This window comes from Equus przewalskii, chromosome 23, assembly GCF_037783145.1.
Source record: "Equus przewalskii isolate Varuska chromosome 23, EquPr2, whole genome shotgun sequence".
Lineage (NCBI taxonomy): Eukaryota > Metazoa > Chordata > Mammalia > Perissodactyla > Equidae > Equus > Equus przewalskii.
Window position 1 is genome coordinate 18730924 of NC_091853.1, and position 26199 is coordinate 18757122.

A 26199-nucleotide genomic window follows, 5' to 3' on the forward strand; every position below is an offset into this window, starting at 1 on the left:
TTCATCCAGGCTACAATGTAAACAACTCTAATGCTTGGTGCTTATGACCCTGATTAGATCTCTGGTGCTCAAGATATCTGTATCAGAATCTGAGACTGTTTGGAGCCTGGGGAAAGCTCCAGTAGGAGAATCAAATAGAATTTCCAGGGTTTAAAGATAAAACCTAATCCTTTTAATCAAGTAATTATTTTCTTTTTGAGAAAGAGCTCTTGTTGGACTCTGGTAGACTGTAGGACCACAAGCACCCCGATGATCCCAAGCTGCCCTGCTTTTTATTTGATTGTTTTTCTAAACCATGAGTTCCTTGAGCAAAGGATACTTTAGCTTATTCATCTTCATTTGCCCAAATCTTAGCAGTTATGAATTGCTCAAGACATATTAGTTGAAAGTCTATTTCTTTGGCTCTGTTAGTGACGTCTATGCTAAGGAAATAATTAAACATAATATGTATACTTTTGTATGTAAATATTTATAATATATTTATATTTATATATTTGTAATAGAGGAAAATCTGAAGAAGCATTAGTATTCAATAATAGAGAAATGGTTGGCTAAATTGTGGGATGTAGACAGAATATTATGCAATCATTAAAACCTGTGATTTTGAAGAACATTGATGACATGTAAACATAAGCAGAATATAATCTTAAATTTAAAATATAATATATAAAACTGTAAATATAGCAATTTTATCTATAAATTTAAATATTTTTGAAGGAAATAAACGTGACAAGAATTCTTCTTAGGCTGAAGACTGTTTTTTATGTAGGAAAATATGTTGAGCCTATTCAAGTAGAAAATAAAACACAAGAGATCATATATTAGTAGGAAAAATGAAGCAGAGTGAAAAGAGTGACAAAGAATATCTATTTATATATAGCAGTCATGGAGGGCTTCTCTGATAGGTAACATTTGAGCAGAAGCTTGGGGTATGGAAGATATGACAGTATGTTTGTTTGCTTGTGGGAATGATCCAGTAGAGAAGGAATGCTTGATGATGGAGTAGAGAGAGGGGACAGCCACAGGAGCTAAGTCCTTGATTAGGCACAAGTGGGTAATTAGTCTTAGCTATGAGCACAAATGATTCCTTCACCGTGAAACCAGGGCATATAGCTGCTATTGCAGGCAGGTTAATAGGTATCGTGGCAGGAGTTTGTGAAAGTTCTCTTCTGATTGCTTCTATTTTCTTAGTACAATGGAAGCATAGTCATCAAGTAAGAGTAAGAAAGAATAAGAAAAGAGGGTATGTATGAAATGGTCATGTAAGAGGATGGGAGAGTGAATCAACATTCAATTAACTAAAAAATATACAACAATGTATTATTTTGTTTGTTTTGGGTGATTTTATGATGTATCCGTTAGTACGGGTTTTTCCCTCTCCACATCACTTTATATCTTTTCCATTTCCTTGTAACCAAAGTGGTTAATCCAGTGGTAAACCGACCGAAAATAAAAGTGAAGAGAATTTGCTTGATTCTAGAACTCCTAAAGCAGCTTGTCATAAAATTTCCCTTTCTTTTTTGCTGATGAATTTTTTTGCATCTTTTCTCTCTGCTCCTCAACAGGGTGGCGGTGATTGTCCAGAAATGAGTATTGGAGCTATAAAGATTGCCTTGGAAATTTCTCTTCCTGGTTCTTTCATCTATGTTTTCACTGATGCACGGTCCAAGGATTATCGGCTCACTCATGAGGTGCTGCAGCTTATCCAACAGAAGCAGTCCCAAGTGAGTAAGAATCAACCCCAAACTTTTCTATCTGAAGACAGCTGTAAGGAATACAGCATGTGAGAAGTGCCTCTCGTCTTTGACTATACTATGTTTGGCAAATGCCAATAATTATAACTATTGATCCATATGTATGTACTCTGACGTGTATGTCATTTAATTTAAACATTTTTAAACAGATATGTGATAGTCGTACATAGCATATGAATGCCTTGCTTTTTAACACAGAGAATAAATGGTTGGAGATTAATTAAGATGCTTGTTACCATCTTATCCTTCTAACAGACGAAAACATAGACCTAACAAAAAAGACCTGTTTTTCAAATATCACCTCTTATGTGGAAACTTGTCTGAGCCAGTTACTCATTGTATCAGTTCGCTATTGCTGCATAACAAGCTGTTCTAATTCTCAGTGGCTTAAAACAATGCACATTTATTACTCACATGTTTGCAGGGCTTGGTTGATGGAGGCTAGGCTTGCCCCTTTGTGTGTCTGGGGATAGTTTGGGTTTCACTCATCTAGGCTGATCTCTAGGGTGACTTGGTTTTGCCTCACAGATTTCTCAGCCTCTTTCTGAGACCAGTAAGCTAGTTTAGGCATGTCCTTCTCATGGCCAAGGCAGAAACTCTAGAGATCAAGTGGAAATACACAAGCCCTCTTGAATGTAGGCTCCGGTCTGGTAGCATGTTCCTTTTGCCTTGTGCTACTGGCCAAAGTGAGTCACATGTCGAAGCTTTGATTCAAAAATGGCAAAATAAGGTTTTTTTCCCCCTGCTTTGTCTCCCTAAATCCCCCCCAGTATATAGTTGTATATTTTAGTTGTGGGTCCTTCTAGTTGTGGTACACGGGACACCACCTCAACGTGGCCTGATGAGTGGTGCCATGTCTGTGCCCAAGATCCGAGCTGGCGAAACCCTGGGCCGCCGCAGTGGAGTACGCGAACTTAACCACTCACTTGGCCACAGGGCCGGCCCCACAAAATAAGTTTTACCTCTTTAGTAAGAAGAACTTCAGAATCTTTTGCAAAGTATATGGATATAGAGAGGAATATGTATTTATTATTACCACTTGCCTAGTAGTGCATTAACACATAATAGGTGCTCGATAAATATATACCGATTTCTGAAAACCCTTTAAACTCTTGTTTTTTTTTAAATCATAGGTGGTATTTGTGCTCACTGGAGATTGTGATGACAGGAGCCATATTGGATATAAAGTCTATGAAGAAATTGCTTCTACAAGTTCTGGTCAAGTGTTCCATTTGGACAAAAAACAAGTTAATGAGGTCAGTTTAATAAAGTCGGTCTACTTTATTACCAGCTACCTTACCAAAATCAGTTAGGCTAACCTAATTGTGACAGATTTGATTTCAAAAATAGGTTGAACAAAAAGATTGTTTTTTCCCTAGGCCACAGTTTAATAAACATGGAGAAGCAGAGATTTAATTAGTATTAATTTCTAGATTGCATTACGCTATACTGACAAATTATTTTAGATTTCAGCATAAGTGTATTTAAAATTCGTTTAGTGGGACTTGAAATTCTTTGGAGTTCTTGTTGTTTAGTAAGGTCAGTTTGTATTTCTGATGCACAACTTTTGGATAACTGGTAAAATAAGGCTTGACTCTTTACTGAAGTCAAATGTGAGAAAGTTAGTTATTGAGCAAAATTCCAATCAGGTTTGATCTCTAAGATTAAAAAAATTAACTAAGTAACTATATAGTTATCTAAAAACTTTTATGGTAATAAAATATGTAACTTAATGTACCAAGAAAATCTTGGTATTTTCTACAAAAGTGTTTGACATATGTGTCATATGTCTAATTGTCATGATTCTTTCTTTTTCTCTTTGTCACCTTGCCTTGGTCTCGCTTATGATAATAAAATTTTATTTATTTATTTATTTTATTTGCCTCCCATTTAAGTTTCTAAAAACATGCCAGTACAAAGATAAGGTTTTATGTGGGCATAATTCACATTTGATTGATGTGGTCACTGTATCTATACAAGTTCTATTATTTTCATGACAGACTTGTTCGTGTCCTGAATGAAATGGTTCAGTAGTCTTCTTATAACTGAAAAGTTCTTATTACATCATGGGTGGAGCTATTAGGACATTGCAAATTTCTAGAATACGCAATCTAGGAAAAATGTTTTTTGTCAACAAATGATATACAAACCTGCAAGGTTACCTTAGTCTAAAAAATCTTTTCTTGGAAGAAACCTTAGGGTTATGGTTTGAGTCCGTATTGTGCCCAGTGTACTGACTCAGAAATGCCTGGGCAGGGTCTGACAAGACAGGGGGCACCCTTAGCAGTTATTTGCATAAACATTTGCATGAGAATTTGGGAACATGGGAAGAAAAGGGTTTGGGAAGAGTGCAGGACTCTCTCAGGAAGTGGGTTTCTTCTCCCATCCCATACACAGTGTTTGATCCTAATAAAGGAAAGGTCTCTGGTTGAAGTTGTTTTTAACCTGGAATTGTGTAAGACCCTCAGGTACAGTCAACATCAGTAGCCCACAGTAGGGCCTAAGTGAGGAAGAGCATCATTCTCTCTTGCATCAGTGAGGACACCACCCACTTAGGGTGTTGTGGGGTTCCGGATTGGAAGTGGCAGTGGTGTTCAGTGAAGACAGATGGGGCCTTGGTGCCAGCAGAGGATGCCATGCCCATTGGACATGGTGGCTCCTAGCAGAAGGTACTAGAGAAGAGAACAGGTGAGAAGAGACATAGCTGGCACCTAGGGCATTTGAAAGAACAGTTGTTCTAACCTGTGGGCAGTCAGGGGCAACTTGGAGATTCCCAAAGCAAATTGGGTGAACTTCTAGGGAGAACCATAGAGCTTTGTTAGGAGTTGGGCCCCAGAGCTAGAAAATAATATGATGTGTCCCATAAGTGTAGCTCCATTTATATCCATATATGCAGGGAAAATTGATTTACACAAGATTGAAAATAGTATTGTAGTCTTAAATGGAGAAAATAAGCCCTTCAGAGGTATACACTGTATTTATTAAATAAGTGGCATGATACATAATTTTTATAGTCCTAGTAATTTTTAACAATTCTGACAATTAACCAAATAATTTACAAGAATAACAATTTACAGAAATTTAGCGTAAATTGCAGAAAATTTTATAGATACTATTTTATAGAAATTTAATCCACTGGTTTGTTAATAGTGTTTCTCTCCCAGATCATCAATAGATATCTGATCTTTAAATTTAGCTAAGGCAGAATAGGACTAGAGAGAAGCATTGCTAAAATTGTCCATTTTTATAAACTGGAGTTTTATGCCAACAGGAATGGGCCTTAATTTATCTGTCAATCATAGCAATTCCAACCCTCTCTTCAGTTGGTTTAAGAAAGGTCATCTCATTTATTTTGGGCCGCTGAGACTCAGGGAGAATTTAGCTAGGGGTGTTTTGGAAGAGTTTTCTTCTTCTAGGTATTATTTTGCATGGATGTGAATCCCAGATCTGATGCAGGCATCTTAATATAAGTCTGTGTATGAAACAAATACAAGGGGGAGTAAAGAGCTAAGAAAATCCAAAGTCAGATTAATCAAGTCAACACTCAAGCTCATCCTACTGCTGAGCCTCCAGAGTTAAGGAAATGATCCTTTTAATTGAGCCAGTTGGAGTTGAGTATTCAGTTACCTAAGCATAAATGCATCCTAACTAATAAGAATTCTCTCTGTTTAATCTATATATCTTTGTGGCATGGTCTCTGTAAGGTCCAGTTTCCTTGTTTGTAAAATGAGGATAATAGAATTATCCGTTTCAGAAAGTTGTTTTAAGGCTAAATGAGATAATGCATGTAAAATAGCATGTCGGGTACAAGGTAAGTGCCCAATAAATTTTAACTAGTATTATTATAATCCTTTTGATGTCATTGTATTGCTTTCAAAGTGGCAAAATCGTGCCACTATGTTTGTTAGAAACCAGATGGCTAGTTGCTGGGAAATAAATTTGAGTGGGTGAGTCTGGAGAGATGGTTTTCTTTTCTCCTGTATGTGTGAGAAGAGATATTATGAAGGGGGTACTGGAAGTATCGAAGCCAATATGTTCCTTAAAGAAAGCCACCAAGGTGGATGATTTTGTCAACAAAAAGCAGAGTGACAGTATTAAAATTGGATTTGCAAAATTTTTAGTACGTAATCTAGCCATTTCTCTTTTCTCATTGTTCCAAATTCTCCTATTACATAAACACTATAAACTCTAGGGAAAATAGATGCTATGTGATATCTGCACATTTAATAGACACAAGAACTGCAGGGCATCCACACACATACTAAGTCTTTTCGTTTTGCTAAAGAGCAATTTTTCATCTACTGTTTCTAAAGGCAACTGTAGAGTATTATGCTTTACCCTCTTAACCTCGTTCATCAATTTCCAACCCAGTGGAGTGTTTTTTGTATCAACTTTCTCTTGAGCTAACTGGAAGTTTTTTCTTTCTTCCTGTTTTTGTTTTTGTTTTTTAAAAATAATGATTAAGTAAGAGATCTAGGTATCTTTCATCTTTATTTAATATAAAAGAGAAACCAAAGTGAAGAAATTATTTGGCTGGGCATCAGTGGCCTATAAATCATTGGATAGTATTTCATTTTGGAAACACAAGTCAAGACACATCTCAAGGACGTACTTAAACAATTCGCCTTTGAAGATGGAAAAGGAAGTAAACAGTTTCACTCCTCCATCTCTTTGTAAACAGGGTGATTGTCAGTGGATCTAATTAATGCTTCCTTTGGTGTGAGAAAAGTCCAGGTGAAATCTCAAAGTTACCCACAGACGCTATATTCTTGTGTGAAGAAAGCTAACACAAAAGATCCATTGTCAATTGGATAATTCACTTATTCTGTGTTTCCCCATCCTTTCTCCCCACCTCCCCCAATTAATTTCTTCAAACATTCTCCCCCTGTCCCCCCAAAAAACCTTCTACCTGGACATCACAGCCCTGTGGATTGGTCTCATTCCCCACTTGTAAGTAATGCTGGCTAACTAGTTATGTTATATCAGAAGGAAGTTTTATTAAATAAAGGAATATTGCGAAATAATTTATATTTTTTGAAGGAGGTAAATGGTGATATTTAGAAGTCCCATAATATATCTTAATGACTGTCTTATCGTGTAGCTTGCAGGTCTTTGGTATCCGATGTGTTAATTCCAGCATTCCTTGTGAGCACTCACTGCTTTCTTCTGGAGCGGTCCCTGTGCTGCTCTGTTTGGCACCGGCGTGCTCATCTCGACCCTCATTCTCTATTAGACTTGAAAGGCGCCCACAACTCTTGCCTTTTCTCAGCAATTACCCTGTGATTAAGAAAACAATACCAGTATCAACGTAGAACGATTGAGTGCTTATTATGGCCATTCAACAAGAAATTTAATTTTATTTCACTTCAATTCAATTAATTCATAAATCACTTCCCATAAGGAAGACACCACGATCATCAGCCCCATTTCACAGATGAGGGAACTGGAGCGTAGGGAGAGAGAGCATCTTGCTCAAGGTCAAACTGCTGCTAAGTGTTTGAACATGGGGTTCATGTGCAGTCTGTCTCCTAGGCCACCCCCTTAACCACTGTTAAGTCCCTGCCTGTGATTTCCACTTTTGTTTTCATCAGAGGATGCAGTTTTAACAACAAAGTGACACATCAGGGATTCCATTGTCATTCCTTTGTTCAACAAATGTTTGGGGCACTTGATACTAGTTACCACATTAAACACTGGGAGAGCAAAGGCCAACAACGTGCTGCCCTGTCTACAAGGAGTCTAGAGGAGGAGAGGGGATGTTACCAGAGTGCAAGGTGAGAATAGCTGATGGAGACAGACCCCACTCCTCAACCAGCCAGACTTCACTCAGTGAGGACCACAGGTCTGTTGAAGAGCAGAGCACACCCTCTGTTCCTCAGGGTCCTAACTGCTGCTTCGGCTGATGAGAGTGAACATGGGGCCTCTAATGCTAGATGATCTGGGTTGGAATATCACCTCCACCACTTAGCAGATTCATGACCCTGGATAAGTTATTTAGCTCCTCTGTGCTTCAGTTTCCTCATTGATAAGATAAGGTAAATAATAGTACCAACCACATAAGGTTAAGCAAATAGGTAAATTTCAATCGTATCCAGCACAGAATAAGCTTTTAAGAAAATGTTACCTGTTTGCTTTTTAATTTTTTTTCAAGTAACAAAACTGCAAATCCCATTCTCCATTGTCCTTTCTCTCTCTTAACAATACACTTGGGTGTCTGATTTAAATTTACTGCCCTCTGCTTAATGAGGGGTGAAGAGGCACTGAAATGCCTTCTACTTTTCTTTGAGTAGGTGGCAGGGTGATAAAATTCCAGGATATTAGGAATCTCAGATCCAAGCCCTCCTCCCTCCTAGGCAAAGCTGCCTTAATGGCTCCTAAAGTCAGCGTGCTCTGGGAGTTTACCATCAATTTTCTTACAGCAGCAAAGGGGGAGAGGAGGTCATCCCAGAGTTTTTATTCTAAGAATGATTAAAGAATGATGTCATCTATTACAGAGGCAGGGTATTAGTAATCATCTGGGCAGAAAACAGATGGCTCACTCAACAGGGACAAAAGAGAACTTAATAACAATTTACCAAGTTGAGAGCAGGGCTAAGGGCAGCTAACAGGGATGGTGAAGCACCAAGGGTCCAGCAACAGTGGAGGAGAGAGCTCAGACTAGAGCCCAGTGAGAGCAAGGCTGAGGGCTCATCAAAAGCTATGGCCTATGATGGGCAAACTGCAGCCCTGTGAGGGTGGAGCCAGAGGAATAAATACCCAACCTCTCTTTTGTCATTCCTTCTCATTTCCTGGTGCCTTCCATTTCCCCCAGTGAAGAAGCTGGGCGACCAAGGAGCTGGAAGCTGGGAGACCAAGGAGCCTTGTTGAGGCAATCCATGAAGGTCAGTGTCCAGGGCACAGAGCCTGATGGAGAAGGGTAGAGAATAGCTCTGGAGGGTAAACAGAAAATGCCCAGCACTAGCAGTATTGTCTAGTATTTAAGATTCCAGGCTCTGGGACCATGGCTGATATGTCAGACATGTGACCTTAGACAAGTTACATAATTTTCAGTGTCAGTTTCCTCCTGTAAAATGGGGAGAATGATAGTACCTACCTCATAAGGTTGTTGTATTTAGAACACATGAAAAAATATTAACTGCTGTTACTTATATTTAGTGATACATGGTAGTCAAAATATTCCAGCAACCAATATCAAAGCAACCTTTAGAATTTTCCCTGAAAGAAAAAGAGCTATATTGAGTGTCCATCTGTGACGACATGGCCAAAGGCAGGATGCTGTAGTGGGACACTCTGGGGCTTTAGAACTAGGGAGACCTGGGTTTGAATGACCTCTCTGTCTTTAGCTGGTTGAACAACATCATGTAACTTTATGTAACTTCTCTGATACAGTTTCTTCGTGTGAGAACAAGAATATTAATTACCCCACAAGACTGTTCTGAGGATTAAATAAAATAAGGAATACATATAGTAAGCTGAATAGGGTCCCAGGAAAATGGAAATACCCAGCCTGGAGGTTCTCAGGACAGGAATGGCTCCTTTGCCAAAGAGGGCACCCATGGTTTTGCTCTGAGTCTAGGTCCTGGGGGTGCCCTTATCCTGCAGAAGGCTCAGAAGGAGGGAGGGGTGAGCTCCACCTTTACAAATAAATGTCTGCGGGAGAATACACTCAGAACTACTGAAGATTTTTGTGAGATTCTCAAACTTTTACAATTTCCCTGTATTTGTGATTTTTTCTTATTTTCACATCATAATAAAACTGTTAAAAGGTAAATGGTTTAATTGCTTATTTGGGGAATAATAATAACATCAATAGTCATCATAATAGCATAGGTAACCCTTACACAGTGCTTGTTATGTTTCCGGCACTATGCTGAGTGCATTCCTTCAACCCTCACAGGCCTATGAGCAATGGATAATTTTCTAAACAATAAATTATGTCATTTTTTTGTTTTTTCTAAACAAATGGAAACAAAGTATACATGAATTCATGTAACCATGTTGGTGACCTATAAAGCACTAATAATTAATAATAATAATAACAAAATAACATCATAAGCTCTCTATAGGTAGTTGGGGGAAGCCCTGAGTTGAATAAATCCCACTCCCCTGAGGGTCCCCCTGGAGTCAGCATGGGCAGTTGCTATGGCAACTGAGAGGAGAGGAAAGCAAGCAGAATCCCTGGGTCCCCTGCAGGGAGGAGAAGGGAGATGATTTGAGCCTGAGAAGCATCCTGGAGCTGAGCAGGACAGGTCCACGGAGTTCTTCTTGAGGACGACAGAACAGATGAGCCTCTCTTCTGTCCGTAACAGGAACTGAAACTCTAAGATAAAGAAAACATCTTTATTTTTTCCACTAAGGAATTTCCAATGGGAAGGAGAGAGTTGCACTCACTAGATATTTCAGAGGAAGTAACTAAAACGCAGAAAAAGGAAGTGACAGTCTTGCAACTGATCCATGAAAAATACCAACAACCTGGCAACAAAAAGCCTCATAGATTAGAGATTACTGGATATATTTTTCTTGCTGGTTCTATACTCATTTTCACTGAGGTCAGTACTGATATTAGAAAAACTGTCAACTTTGCTGGAGTATGAATTCGGCACAGCCCTTTCCTGCTATTTTCACCAAAGGCCACTTGTGATTAGAATTCAGACCAAGAACTTTCTCTGCACATGATCTTAATGACGAGACTCGGAAACCCAGGGTTTTGAGCAATTAGTCTCCTGAAATGAGGTATCTACCATTTTGTTTCCCCCTATTCTGTGTTTCACTCTAGACATTATTTCAAAAACATAACCTTACTGCTGACCTTGAAAATAAGTAGAAACGGGTGTTTCCTCTGAAATTTGAAAATGCATTGGAGACAATTATAGCATTCTAGAAAGCTACAGGAAATGTGTGAAAACAATTAATAAATGTTTCCACTTCTCCCTTCTTTGAATTCACCTAATTAGATGTTGAAAATGAAATGGAGATCTCAGAGCTCATCCCTTAAGATAATATGGATGTCTCTACATTACAAGTGTATCTAAAAAGGAATACTTACCTTAGCTTCAGTGGAATGCATTCCTTTTCTATTAGTATGCCAAGATTGACCTGTGATCCTCATGAGTGTGTCCTGGGCACTCTAATGCTCCAGTCACAGTTACCTTAGCACTCCAAGGCACCTCGGAGAGCTTTATAGGTCACCAACATGGTTCAATGAAGCCATGTGTGCTTTATGTTTCTGTTTGTTTAGGAAAAAACAAAATATAACATACTTAATTTATTGTTTAAGAAATTATTTGTTGCTCATAGGTCTCTGAGCATGGGAACAATTTTTTAAAGTGACATTCAAAGTGTACATAGTACATAATATTCCTTGCAAGTGAAGAAAAAAAAAAGATGACTCTTCTCAATAGAATCTCATTTAGGCAAAAAACACGCCGAGTGAAGCAGAGTCCTCCTGCGGTGGAAACAGTGGGGAACAGGGAGTGGGGAATGCATTGTGCAAAAAGATAAGCCCTGTAAAAATGAGAAGGCCCGTCTTCCGTTCCTTGGTTTCCTGTACTGGCTCTGGGAACTGTTTGAAGCAGTAGTTATAAACTGTGGCAGTAAGTTCTGTGAGGGCAGTGGGAGTCAATCTACAAAGCAAACTACTGCCTATGACGTCTGAGTTTCAACATGAAAGTGTGGTCCGACAGTCCTTCGTAAGACAATCATAATTTGACTCCAGTTATTACTTGTCTATAAAATTCAGGAAACTGAATGGATACTACTCACTAAAGCTTCTTCCTAAAATACCAAGAAAGCAGAGAGAAAGGAGAAAGAAGCTTATATAAATGTCTGAAGGAAAATTTCTTAAGAGAAAAAGAAATTTTAAGGGCAAACATTAGCCAACAGGTTGCTTGCATTCAACAGGACCAAAACAAATAGTAAAAGAAATAGACCTGCTTACTTAGCTGACTCTATTTTGATTAGAAGCTGAAATAAAATATTAATTTTGACCATGAGATGTAAGCTTTAACCGAATCAATCAATCTTACATAGCTAACTCTGGGTTTGCAAGAGTCTTAACTATCAAAAAGTTACAGTGTCAATCTCAAAGTCTTTGAAACATTTATTTGAATCCCCGTTGGCTTGAAAGAGACAATCTCTTCTCCCCATTTCAAGGGCTTGGTCTTTGTTTTTACTGGAGTTGTGGTAGAGACTAAATTGAATTGAGAGAAAAATATCGCAAATGCTTGATAGTTAAAACTGAAACAAGTAGTTAGCTACTGAAGTCACTGACCATGATCTTTTGAAGAGTTAACTCATTGGGAACCACGAAGGAACACGAGAGAATGTGAAGAAAATCTACAGTGTTGAGACAAAGTTCTATTGAGCTGTTTTCATAGAGCCTCATCAATTTGGATATTTCCTTTCATATTTTATCTATTTAAATTTTAAAGGTTCCTTTTAAAGCTTTTTACTTAGAAAAAGCATATGTCTGTGATCAAATAATAAACCTGCCTCTCTCTCTCTACACTCTCTCACACACACACAAACATACACACACACCCCAGAGTGTATCTAATCTTCTAGGAATTCAGAAGGAACAAGCAAACTGGGGCCGGCCCAGTGGCATAGTGGTTAAGTTCTTGCATCCACTTTGGCGGCCTGGGGTTCGCAGGTTCAGATCCTGGGTGCGGACATAGCACTGCTTGTGAAGCCATGCTCTGGCGGCATCCCACTTAAAATAGAAGAAGATTGACACAGATGTTAACTCAGCGACAATCTTCCTCAAGCAAGAAGAGGAAGATTGGCAACAAGTTAGCTCAGGGCCAATCTTCCTCACCCAAAAAAAAGAGAACAAGAAGACTAACACTTTAAAAGGTTATATACCTGTTGTTTCAATAAAATATTGTTTTTTGTGAAGATTCTAAATTATTGTTAAGAAAGCAATTATATTTCAATCATCTAATCTAGGAATTATAAAGACATATACAGCAGGGTTTTTTTGTGTGTGAAAATCAAATGAGATCATTCTCCCTAGTATTTTGAAGAGGACTTAATTTTGAATCTTGGGAAGAATAATTTTGGAATCTTAGTCTCCTTTTTCCAAAAAGCTTCTGAACATCTAGGCCACTTGGTCCTTCCCGCCAAGAGATTTGTGTGTCCAGGATACCAAAGGACAGACTTTTGTCTATCACAGAAGTGGGAAAAATGAAAAAGTCTGGTTACTACATCTTTTCTCCAGAGCAACAGGTGCCTCCTACCCTTACATTTATGTAACTGAGGGGACAACATGCTAGCATTTTCCTTTAATAATGATAATTAAGTAATTGGCCCAAGGTAATTGGCTGTTGTTCATCTCTAAACACAGGAGAGTTTACATAGCTTTCTAATTTTCTTTTCTTAATCACCTACCTAGGAATCCCCTTATGTAATTACTACTCATCTGAAAGAAAAAGTTGTAACTTTTGTACTAAACACGGTAGATAAATATTATTTTGAAGTAGCAAAAGACTTGGTCAGTACCTTTGGCAGAAATAATCATATCAATTAAAAGTAGCTTAATACCATTGAAGAAAACATATGAATGTTTTTTAAAAAGCAGTTTAAGGGATTTCATATACAAAGAATGAAGAAAACTCAAGGCCTTATTTTCAATGTTTCTGTGTGATATGAACTAAGACAACTTTGAAAACAGTAGGTTATCTAATGAAGTGGTACACAGTTCCATGAAGATATTAAGTTGCAAATTCTATGTAAATACCAAATATATGTTATGACTTATCCTTATTTGCACTGGATTCAACATAAATAAAAACATTCATCTGGGGCAGTCTTATTTTTGCTTCTTATTCTGCAATAGCAAAGAGGAGATGAAAGAGTTAAGAGTCAAAGTATGGAAAGTTTTATTTAAGAAATTTCCTCATGACTTAGGATAAATAAATAGAAACAAAATCCATGCTTCATATATTTTCCAGGTTTCCTTATGCATTCCTAGAATGAACCAACTGTAATAGATTTGTAAGAGCAAAATCTTTTGAGAGATGATATGAGTTACTTTTGAGAGCTCCTTTGTAATATTTTGGTCATGATTTGGCTTTGTGACAAAAATTACAAATGGCTTTCCTCTTTCTTGCTAAAGGCCCCAAAAGAAAAATGTTCCTTAAGGTCATATACCATATAATTTAAACAGCTTTTGGTGTGAATGAATGAATAAAGAGAAAGGAAAAAAATCTTTCAAAATTCTTAAATATAATCTTAAATAGGCACAAATAATTTATTTGCTTCCAAAATATTGTTGGGTTAATCACCTTTTTAAATTATGAGCTTAGAAAAAAGACACATGATATGGTTAAACCATTTAAAATTTGAATATTAAAATCTACTGTGAATAGGAAGAAAGTCTTTGGGAATTCGTGAACCTGTTTGTGAAAATTTGGCCACCGTTCATTCAAATAATATTTATTAAATTAACAGGTTAACTCAATAATATGGTAATGAATAAAATAAATTTAAATAATAAATTATTAAAAATAAATAAAGTTATTATTAATTCAAACAGTGTTTATTAAAATTATATATCTGGTAAGATTGCAGTTTTAAAAAATACATTAATTCATTTACATATATATGCATCGTTTTAGAAAAAAATGGAAAGGTCATACCCAAATATGTTGATGACAATCACTGGATAGAATGATTATAGATAATTTTAATACTTTTTTCTTTTTTGTGTTTTCTTGATTTTTAAAATAGTGATTGTGTTTCTTTTAGAAATGTAAATTTCCCTTATAAAAGGGCAACTTTTTCTCTGTTTTTAGAGCCTCTCCTGTGTTGGCTGTTTCTCAGAATAATCAGCTCAAAATAATCCTTAAGCCAAAAAGTCATATTTTGGAGTGGCATAGTCTGTCACCCTTGGAAGCCCTTCTGGATCTTTCCTTGATTCCTTTGAATCAGCCTGTCCATCAGCTGACATTGTTTTCTTTGTACATACACATATTCAGTTCAGATTGTTCTTGCTACTGAATATACTTTCCCCTCTGCTTTGGGATTCTTTATTTTCCTAATAGGATAACACTAAACACTAAAGATTGTAGTTTTAGAAAAGTAAATATACAGAGATATTACAGAGCTATTAGAATTTTGTCACACAGATTTATTTTATATGAGGCAATTGATATATGACAGAGAAGGACTTTTTGTAGTGATACCTACATTAGTATGGTCTGTTGGACTGGAGAAAATCAGTGGATCAAGTAGGAATGTATAACACTTTACTATTTTTATGCAATAATACTGTCTTTCACAATAGAGTTAAGTAATACAATTATGAATAGGGAAAACCAGACAAAAGAACCAATTTGATTTGCTAATAAATTTAATTCACTTTCTTATCTTGTTTAGGAAATAAATAACTTGTCCTGAATTCCAATTATTTTTTAGTAACAAATGTCACAAGAATGGGTATTCTGATTCTGGCTTCCTGGATTTTTGTTTTTTGTTTTTGTTTTTACAGTATCCTCCATTTTGATTAGAAATGTGGAATAAGACATAGTGCTGAATACATGATTTTAGACAAATGTCATTTATGAATTCAGCCTGCAATATCAGAATAGAATTCATTTTTACATGAGGTTTCCAAAGTAAACACAATAAGAATAGCCAGTTTTAATAAAATAAAAACCAATTTGTACTTTTCCCCAAAACTTACCCTGAATATTTTTACAGCTTCAAAAATATTTGGATAAGTCTTTTAGTATTTTTTCATTTCACTCACTACGTTATACTTCCTGTTTTAGATGGGGCTGGCAGTTAAAGTTTAAAATTTCACAGGAGAACTGTTCTTTCAGAAATTTCTAGCCTAAACAGATGTAGAAAAGACTGGGACCCTAATGGAAAACCATTCATTACATATTTGAAGGTTTATCAGACTCAGTAACTTTTTCTTAAAAATAAGTTTAAACTTATTTTTGATTAGCTTTTAAGTGTATTATAAAGGGGTCATAAACTTACTTGGCTAGCTGTATTGACCATAGAAGACTTTCCAAATATGCGTTGATTTATGCAACTGTGAAATGCAGCAAAGCTTACTCCCACCTGGAGAGACCCCGTGAGCCTAGCTTCATTGAATAAACTAATGGAGCATTCACAGCTTATTATTCCCTGTCTGAAAGAATAAGCAAATTAATGTTTTGTCCTTGTAGCAATATCAAAGAAATGAATCAGTTTTTTTTAGTTATAAGATTATACTTTGATTATGCAGCTAAGTGGTTTGATTCCAATTCTAGGTTCTTAGGCTCGCTGTGTAACAGAAATTGACAAGAGGTCCAACCAAAATCTCAGACAAGGTTTTCTTGGGGCTTATGCCCAGCAAAAGGGAAACAGCACAGGAGAAGCGGCTCTCTGGTTGGGTCCCCGAAGGGAGTCGTCTTGAGTCTTTTATGGGGTGAAGGGAGCGGGCTGGCGTCATGATTCTCCTCCTCTGGAGGCGTCCTGCTTCCTTCTTCCTGCTGGTGTCATCTTCTCATGCCCCGTAGGGGCTGCAGTCCCTGCATTTGCCTAGCTGGTCCAACCTCCGGGTGTTGCTCACTACCGCCTCCCCAGGAAGGTCGGACGGTGGTCAATTCGAGGCTTTGTGCGCATGCGGGAGTCGGGGGCGACTGTTTGGGGAAAGTTTTGTTGTTGGAAGGGTGCTCATCTTGACTTCAAAAATAGCTGGCTGGGAGGTGCAGGACCTGACGGTTACGGGCGAGGGACAGAGTCCCGTCCCTATTCTGTCTCCGTTTTAAACTGTGCTTTGTGGAGCTTTTTTGGGGTAGATCTTGGGGGCTCTGAAGGTGGGCTCCTGCAGCGTTTCCTGGAATAGTTCTGCTTTTACTTGTTTTCTGTGTTTATTTTTGTGTAAGATTTGATTTGACACAAGTGTCCTGTTAAAAAAAAAAAAAAGGAAAGAAGGTCGAAGGCCATTAATGTGGCTTGTTAACTGTGACTGAAAAATGAAATTGTTTGGGACATGTGAAACCACAATTCTGAAAGTCACCCCTTCAGGAATTAGACTATAAAGAATGATGACACATTTAGCTTTGGGGATTGAAATATCAACTGAAGTTTATTTATGAATGTTTAATTTTTTTCCCTGAGGCCAATGCTCGCATCGGCTTGAATCTTCAACCATAAGAAATAATTATTTATAATATATCTAACTCTTTAAAGATTATCAGAAGGAAATCTGTGTTCATATTTGGCAACAATCTAGGGCTAACCAAATGTATGTTTCATTTATAGCTGGTGAGGGAGAGCATTTACAAAGATGTCAGAAAGAACCCTCCACAGCTTCCTCTTGAATGCTTGTGCCCATTTGAATTAATCTTTCCTTTCTTCATACTCTCCTGTTTCTCTGATCTCTATTGTAGAGCCAGATTGTGAGCTCCTGAGAGCAGGGGTTTTGTCATAAACACTTTGAGCCTCTTATCCTACTGTGATATTCAGTTACTATGCTTTTGAACAATGAATGAATGAATACAGCATATACATACACACAACACATGTATACATATATATGTATATTTTCACCATAGCCCATATGAACAAAACGAAAGTAGGCTTATGACATATTTATCTTTGTATTCTTATACTAATCATATTTCTATACATGCTAAATACTCACAAAATACTTGTAAACCAATATGACTGAGAGTGAGTTTGCATGGACTAAAATGCATCCATATTGTGTACATTTTGATTAATTTTGACAAATTTGTACACCTGTGTGACCAGCGCCACGATCATGATATAGAGCATTTCCATCACCCTTCAGATTTCCTCTATGCCCCATCCCAGTCACTTCTGTCCCCTGCCTTTCAACATGTCAACCACTGATTTGCTTTCCATCACTTGTGGTCTTTTCTCAACTTTCAAATAAATGGAAATTATTGTCTAGCTTTTTTCACCTAGTTTAATGTTTTTGAGATTCATCCATGTTGCTTTGTGTATCATTGGTTCACTCCTTTTTATTTAGTGCATTGGATTTTATGGATATACCACAATTTATTTATCCTTTTCCCTGTTGTTGGACACTTGAGTGGTTTCCAATGTTTGTCTACTCTGATTAAAGCTGTTTCGAACATTGCTGTGTGGTTCTTTGTGTGGACATATGTTTTCATTTCTCTTGGATGAATAATTAAGAGTAAAATTGTTGGGTCATATGGAAGTATATATTTAACTTTATAAAAATCTACAGGCTATTTTCCAAAATGATTTACCATCTCACGTTTCCACCAGCCATGTATGAGTTCCAGTTGACTCACATGCTTGCTAACTTTTGGTATTGTCAATCTCTTTAATTTCAGCCATTTTAATATGTGTATTTTTTTGTGTGTCTCATTGCAGTTTTAATTTGCATTTCTTGCATAACTAATGGTGTTGAACATTTTTCCATGAGATTGTTGGCCATTTGTAGATCTTCTTTTGTGAAGTGTCTCTTCAAACCTGTTGCTCTTAATTTATTGGGCTGTCTTCCTTGACTTTCTAAAAGTTTTTAAGGATTTTTCTCTTTTATGAGCGATATTGATCTCAGCTTTCTTTTCTTGTAATGTTTTTACTGACTTTGAAATCAGAGTAATGCTTGTCTCAAAAAATGAGTTAGGAAGAATTTCTACTCTTCTACTTTCTAGAAGAGTTTGTATGAGATTGATATATTGTTTTTTCTTTAAATATCTAATAGTCATTACAATGGAAGCCATCTAGGCTTGGAGTTTTTGTGTGGGAAGATTTTTAATTATGAATTCAGCTTTTCTAGTAGACATAGGCTTATTCAGAATTTTATTTCTTCTTGAGTAGGTTTTGGTAAATTGTCTTGCAAAGACTTTGTCCATTTCATCTGAGTTGTTGAGTTTACTGACATGAAGTTTTTCTGTACTGCTCCCTTATTATCCTTTTAATGTCTAGGGGATCTAGTAGGGACATCCCTTCTTTTATTTCTGATATTGGTTGTTTATGTATTCTCTGTCTTTTGCCTTATCAATCTGGCCAAAGGGCTATCAAAATTTGAAATTTATTTTAAGGAAACAGCTTTTGTTTCATTGATCTCTCTCTCTCTCTCTCTCTCTTTTTTTTTTTTTGAGGAAGATTAGCTCTGAGCTAACAACTGCTGCCAGTCCTCCTCTTTTTGCTGAGGAAGACTGGCCCTGAGCTAACATCTGTGCCCATCTTCATCTGTCTTATGTTGGACACCTGCCACAGCATGGCTTGACAAGTGGTGCATAGATCTGCACCTGGGATCTGAACTGGCAAACCCCGGACTGCCAAAGTGGAATGTGCGAACTTAACCGCCGCACCACTGGGCCGACCCTTCTCTCTCTCTTTTGTGTGTTTCATTGTTTTCTGTTCTTATCTTTATTATATTCTTTCTTCTAACTTTGCATTTAATTTACTCTTCTAATTTCTGAAGATGGGAGCTTAGATCATTATTTTACTTTGAGGCCTTATTTATTTTTTGATATATGCATTTAGTTCTATAAATTTTCCTATAAGAACTCTTTAGCTACACCCAAGAATTAGGATCTACTGTATTTCCATTTTTACTCAGTTATGTTTTCTAATTTCTTTTGTGTTTTCTTCTTTGATCCATGAGAGTTATTTAATAGTATGTTGTTTAATTTCCAAATATTTGGAAATTTTCCAAATACCTTTCTGTTATGGATATCTAATCTAATTCCACTGTGGTCAAAGAACATGCCTTGTATGACTTTATTTTGAAATTATTGCGACTTGTTTTATGACCCAGTATAGATCTGTGTGTACGTGAACATAATGTGCGTTTTTCTGTTGCTGGGTGGAGTGTTCTGTAAATGTCAATCAGGTCCAATTGCTCGGTAATGTTTTCAGATTTATATGCTACTGATTTTGTGTCTACTTGTTCTATCAGTTACCGAAAGAGAGATGCTAAAACTTAATTGTGCATTTGTCTTTTTGTCTTTTTAGTCATGTTAGGTCTTCCTTCATGTGTCAAGGTTCTGTTATTGGTTGCATACATACATAAAATTTTATATGTTCTTAATTAACAGACCCTTTATCATTGGGAACTCTCTCTTTTATTTTTGGTAATATTTCTTGTTCTGAAATCTTGTTTTTCTGATGTAACAAAGCAATTCCAGTTTCCTTATGTTTAGTGTTGATATACCTTTTTTTTCATTCTTTGCTTTTAGTCTATCAGTGTCTTCACATTTAAAATGTGTTTCTTGAATACAGCATATGATTGGTTTTTATATTGTGAGTGATAATCTCTTTTTAAAAATTGGAGTGTTTAGACCATAGATATTTAACGTAATTATCAACATGCATGGGCCTAAATGTATCATCTATTTGTTTTTGTTCTACATGTTCTTTGCTACATTTCTTATTTTTTTTCTGCTTTCTGTTGCATTAATTGAACATTTTTATCTCTGTTAATGTCTACTATTGGTTTACTAACTATATATAATATGTTGTATTTTCAGTGGTTACTTTAAGGTTTAATATCAACTTTAATTTATCACAATATACCTTCAGTAATATTACTTCACATGTTATAAAAATAACTTTCACAACAGTATGTTTTCATTTCCCTCATTTCATCCATTGAGCTATTTTGTCATTAATTGTTTTCTGTATATATTACAAAACCCACAATACATTGCTGCTAATGTACAATGCTTTAAACAGCCAATTATCTTTTAAATAAAGTTTAAAAATAGTATTTTATAATTACCCTTGTATATGCCACTTTTCACTCTCTTTGTTACTTTGAGTAGGTCCAAGTTTCAACCTGGTATTTTTTTCTCCTGATGCCTGAAGTACTTCCTTTAGTATTTCTTATGATACAGGTTTGCTGGTGACAAATTATCTCAGCTTTTTTTCCTTCCTTCCTTCCTTCCTTCCTTTCTCTCTCCTTCCCTCCCTTCCTCCCTCCCTCCTTTCTTTCTTGGTAATTTTGCCTCTGCTATTTTCACTGCATGTGGAATTCTAGGTTGACAGTTTTTCCTTCTAACACTGACTTGCTTAGTTTTTGCAGAAAAGTCTGCAGTCATTCTTAGGTTTGTTCCTTTGTAGGTAATGTATCTCTTTCTCTGGTTACTAAGATTTTCTCTTTATCACATGTTTTTATCAGTTTACTTATGGAGCTCTTTTGGTGTTTATCTTGCTTGGGTTTTGTTGGACTTTTTTTTTTATTTTGAGGGAGATTAGCCCTGAGCTAACATCCGCAACCAATCCTCCTCTTTTTGCTGAGGAAGACTGGCCCTGAGCTAACATCTGTGCCCATCTTCCTCTATTTTATATGTGTGATGCCTGCCACAGCATGGCTTGATAAAGCAGTACATAGATCCACATCTGGGATCCAAACTGGTGAAGCCTGCACTGCTGAAGCAGAGTACACGAACTTAACTGCTATGCCACTGGGCCAGCCCCTTGTTGAATTTTTTTAGATCTGTGGATTTATAGCTTTTATCAAAATGGGAAAAATTTTCACCATTAAATCTTCATATATTTTTTTTCTATTCGTCTTCTCCTTTTGGGACTTCAATTACATATATTATAGACCATTAGATATTAACCTACAGATTATTGAAGTTTTGTTCATGTTATTTAATAGTTTTTTTCTCTCTGCTTCACTTTGAATAGATTCTATTGCTATTTCTTCAGGTCATTAATCTTTACTGCTACAACATCTAATCTTCTGTTTATCCCATCTAGTGTAGTTTTTATTTTTAGAAGTTTCATTTGGTTCTTTTTATATTTTTTATTTCTCTTCTCATTATGTTCACGTTTTGCTTTATGTCCTTTAACATATGGATCATATTGGTACCAGCTGTTTTAATATCATTATCTGCTAGTTCTGTGATTTCTGTCGTTTCTGGGTCTGTTTCAGTTATGGGTCCTGTTTTCCCACTTCTTTGTATATCTAGTGATTTTAGACTATAGGCTAGACATTGTTGACTTTATATTGTTGAGTGTTGGATTTGGCTGTATTCATTTAAAGATTATTGAATCTTATGTGAGAGGGAGTTAAGTTACTTGTGCATTTGGTTGATCCTTTGAGACTGTTTTTAAGCTCTTATGTGGTGTGTGAAAAAAATGCCTTTATTCTAGGGATAATCTAGTCCTACTTATAAGGGATGGCCCTTCTGTGGTCTCTACCAATTTCATCATGAATTCAACAAGTTCTCTTTGCCCTGGCTGAAAAGAACTCACATAATTACTGGTCCTGTAAAATCTCTAGGAATTGTTATCTTACTTATCCCAACGAATTTTTCTTTTGTGGGAAGTGGTTCTCTCTTGTCCTAATGGGATTTACCCCATGCCAGCCCAGATTGTTATTCAGACAAAGACTCAAGAGGCCTCCTATGCAAATATCTGGCTCTTTTTGTCTTCAGAGCTTCCTCCTCTCTAGAATTCTTTCCTTAAAATTCTAGTTTCTTCAGCCTCTCTAAACTCAGATCTCTGTCTCCTCAACTCAGTTTGATTTCCAGGTTGGAAGTTGCCACCAGCTAGAAATTCTGGGCTCATCTCATTTGTGTGTCATCTCTTAAGTATCACAATCTTTTGCTATTGTTGCATTATGTAAAAAAAAAAAAAAAAAAAAAAAGCTGTTTTCTCTATTACCTAGTGGTTTTAGTAGTTTTGGGGAGGGTAGTTCCTAACGTGGTAGTCCCTCATGAAAAAAAATTAATTTGATAGTGTCAGAAAAAAGTTACTAACCCAATCGATAAAACATTGTGGCTCCTTTGGAAAACAGATAGTGCTTTGCAGAGGATATTTTATAGAGGGTCCATGAGGTACCAAATGGAGTACACTGCAAAAGACATGATTCCTATTTTATTTTATCATGTCATATAGTGGTCATTTTGCAAAAACATGGCATTTGTGGTTTTAAAGGATTCAACAATACTGATTTTGGGGAAAAATGCAAATCGTTATTTATAAAGTTGTAAAACAGGTTAGTTATAAATAACAGAAACTTAAAATCATAAAATGTTATGAAGTTAAGCATTAATGATTAGGAGTAATATTATAGTACTATATCTTTAGGGATGATTTATTATAATCAGTGGAAGAATACTGTCCTTGGACAAGCCTTTTTTTGTATTTTGTCCGATAGTATAGTCTTTGTCATAAGACCTGTGAAAAACTTGAAGAATTCCAGAGGAGCAAAAGTTATCAAAGGAATTATGAATTCAGTATATTAGAAGAGGTATTCATTATTCTTAAGAATGAAGGTACACTATTGACTCCATAAATTTGAAGATAATATACAGAAAAGGATAATATCTCAACAAACTCATACAAGGAAGAAGAAGAATAACTGTCGTTTGCTTACATGGGGCATACAGACATAAAGGTCATGATTAGATAGTTTTTGCAAATCATTAAACAGCATTTTCCACTGTCATCCTTGACAGTTATGGACATAATTGAGGCAGAGAACTGGATAATCTGATTTTTTTCCCTTAAATTATTATGTTCCATAGGTAAATAATAAATCTTTTTTTGTTAGCTATGTTAAGAACTACGTTTTTAGTTTCAAGTTGGGACCAATTTCCGAAAGTATTTCTTTTTGCGAAACCACCAGCATGATTGTATTATGTGTCACAATAACAAAGAACTATGTTCCTATACTCAGTCCTCTAAATTAGGTCTCCTAAAGTATAGACTTAGCTCCTATTGTTCTGTTACTAAGATTTATATACACGTGTATGTCTATGATTAGATGGATCAGAAGATTTTAAATGAGTAGATAATTCTATTTCCCAATGCCAGACACATTATCCCTTCTAATTATATCTGCTCTGAGTAAGGGAGGGACAACAGCCAGTCTTCTCTTCTGCAATCCATGAAACTTCCAAGAAAAAAATGGTTCCAGTTGTCTCTGTTGCTGTGCCGGTAATACTATGCTTTTCATAGCATTATGGCTCAAGGGACGAAGTCCATGTCATGCATGTAATACCAAATTTAATTTAAAAGTAGTCTCTTTACAGCTTTGTAGTTATTCTATAAGGATTCACCAATTAGGAATCTACCTTTTTCAGTTAAAAAAGTATCTATATGATTACTGTGTACCTGAGATTCTGTCTAAAGACAGATAATCATCATTTGCATGATTCAGTGATGGGGACCACACAGATTTTGCCTCATTTCATGGAGCAAAGCACTTTACTAAACATTCTAAGCCTTAATATTAATATAAAGATTATAAATGCTTGAGGCTCTGTGCTGTACATGTTCTGTTTGAAGAAAACTATAACTAGAGGAGAAAAAAGGATAGAGATAGAGAGAATGAGAGAGAGCATGAACACACCTGGAAAAGAAAAATCCAGTTATGTACAAGCTCAATAGCTAATAGTCATACACAATTTAAATAAAGTAAACATCCAATATACCTAGTTGATGAGGTAAATACCTTGGAGGTTCTTTCTTTCTTTTTTTGCAGGAAGATTAGCCCTGAGCTAATATCTGCGGCCAATCCTCCTCTTTTTGCTGAAGAAGATTGGCCCTGAGCTAACATCCATGCCCATCTTCCTCTACTATATATGTGGGATGCCTGCCACAGCATGGCTTGATAAGTGGTGCGTAGGTCTGCAGCCGGGATGCGAACCGGTGAACCCCAGGCCGCTGCAGAATGTGTGAACTTAACCACTGTGCCACCTGGCCGGCCCGCCTAGAGGTTCTTTAGTTAGGTGTTTAGAAATTTTAGGTCATAAGAAACTTGAAAATAAAGCTGGAATGAATCTCCTTTGAAAAGGTTGGGGCTATTTATTTCTCATTATAAGTCCTTTTTATTTTATCTCCTCTACGTGCATAAAATGTGTTATATTTATAGATCAAATACAATTTCAAATTTCCAATCTTAAGTCAAATCTTTCATAAAAAAGAAAAGCATATAGTTTCTTTTTAGGAAGTTGTGCTTACTACACCATCAGATTTAGTTTTACATATGGAATGCATCATAAAGATAGATTGTGGAAAATTTTATTTAATGCATTTTCTAATGTCAGCACTCTAGCCCGAGTCTTCATCACTTCACACCTGTATTACTGCAATAATGTCTTCTTTCTCTGCTTCTAGTTTCCCGCATCCAATCCAATAAGATAAGCTTCCTCAAATATCACTTCAATCACTTCTGGTCCCTCTTCTAAAAACCGACCCTTCCTGCCAATTGAATGGTGTCCAATTTTTTTTTTATTGGAATTCCAACCCCTGTATAACCTGGCCTCCCCTTGCCATACAAATATCCATCTTTGGATATTTCCTAATATTCCGTTCCCTGCTCTAATTAGGCTATCTCCTCTCCGCCTCCTCAGTGTTGACTACTTTACTGCCTCTGCATTTCTGCTTCTAAAGCTTCCTTAACCTGGAATAACCTCAGCTTCCAGCTTTTAACTTCTTTTCTTTCCACTCTTCAGGGACCATCTTTTGTCTCACTTAATACACAAATCCTTCCTAGAGTGTCCCTGCCATGTGGACCCTTTCCCAGTCTGACCATCCGCAGTTCTTACCATCTGTTATGGCACATTTTTCATCCGTTCTAAGAAGCACTTTTAAAAAACCCAAAATCTTTGTATATTTTCAATGGAATTTATTTTACAATCAGTGGTATATCATATGTTGATTAGAAGTGTTTTTCCTGTCTAATTGGCACGTAAAATAACGGTGCATCTTACAATTTATGGTAGCTTAAGAGTTGAAAAATTAGTGTATATTTTATTGCTTATTGTTTTCTAATAGTTTCCATGGGTATGGTGTGTTGCCTGGCATTATTGTAAATTGTCACCATGGAAATCTTTTATTTATTTATTTTTTTCATCTTACTCCTTTTGAATACTGTGTAGTTCTAGGTATATAGTTGAGTTTCTTGAATTTAATTAGTGATAAATCCACCTTTAGTAGATGACACTTAACTGTTTTCCAAAGTTGATTCAATTTATATTCCCACCAGTAGCAAATAAGAATCCTGGCTGTTCCACATCTTTACCGACAGTTGGTGTTTCCTGTCTTTTTCACTTTAGCCATTCTGGTGGATGTGTATGGTCTCGTTAGTATTTTTTTTTCCTACAGATAAAAAAATGCTTTAAGCAAAATTTTTGGACTTTTCTTTGGAAATGTGACAGTTATTGAATATAAGCACTTTAGGTTGAGCTATGAGGATTCACATAAAAATAATTACTAGAGCTCTTACCATTGTTCATGTTGAGAGTTTGTCTGACTATAGTTCAATGCCTATATGACTAATAAACACTGTATTTTGGGCTGTTTTAGTGATATCTTTCTGGTAACATTTAACTATAGTCATTGTTGTCTTTGTGTAAATTTACTGACCGTTTCCTGTAGTCTCCAGAGTTGCCTATTTGATTCTCCTAACTTCTGAGTCAAGAATTAGCTAATTCTTGGGAGTTGGGGACAACTTAATTAACATTTTATTAATTATCTCTTTGGATTA

General features: G+C 36.3%; 1 protein-coding gene across 8 annotated transcripts in view; it reads left to right on the top strand.

Moving 5' to 3' along the window:
• HMCN1 (hemicentin 1) overlaps positions 1-26199 on the top strand; it is a 434632-nt gene that overhangs the window by 114091 nt on the left and 294342 nt on the right. For all 8 annotated transcript variants that reach the window (XR_011532218.1, XR_011532219.1, XR_011532217.1 and 5 more), the window contains exons 3-4: positions 1566-1724; positions 2888-3010. Coding sequence is in view for 2 of the 8 variants with exons in the window: in XM_008514091.2 (XP_008512313.2) it covers positions 1566-1724; positions 2888-3010 (282 nt within the window). In the remaining 6 variants the exon portion in view is untranslated. The remainder of the gene's footprint in view (positions 1-1565; positions 1725-2887; positions 3011-26199) is intronic.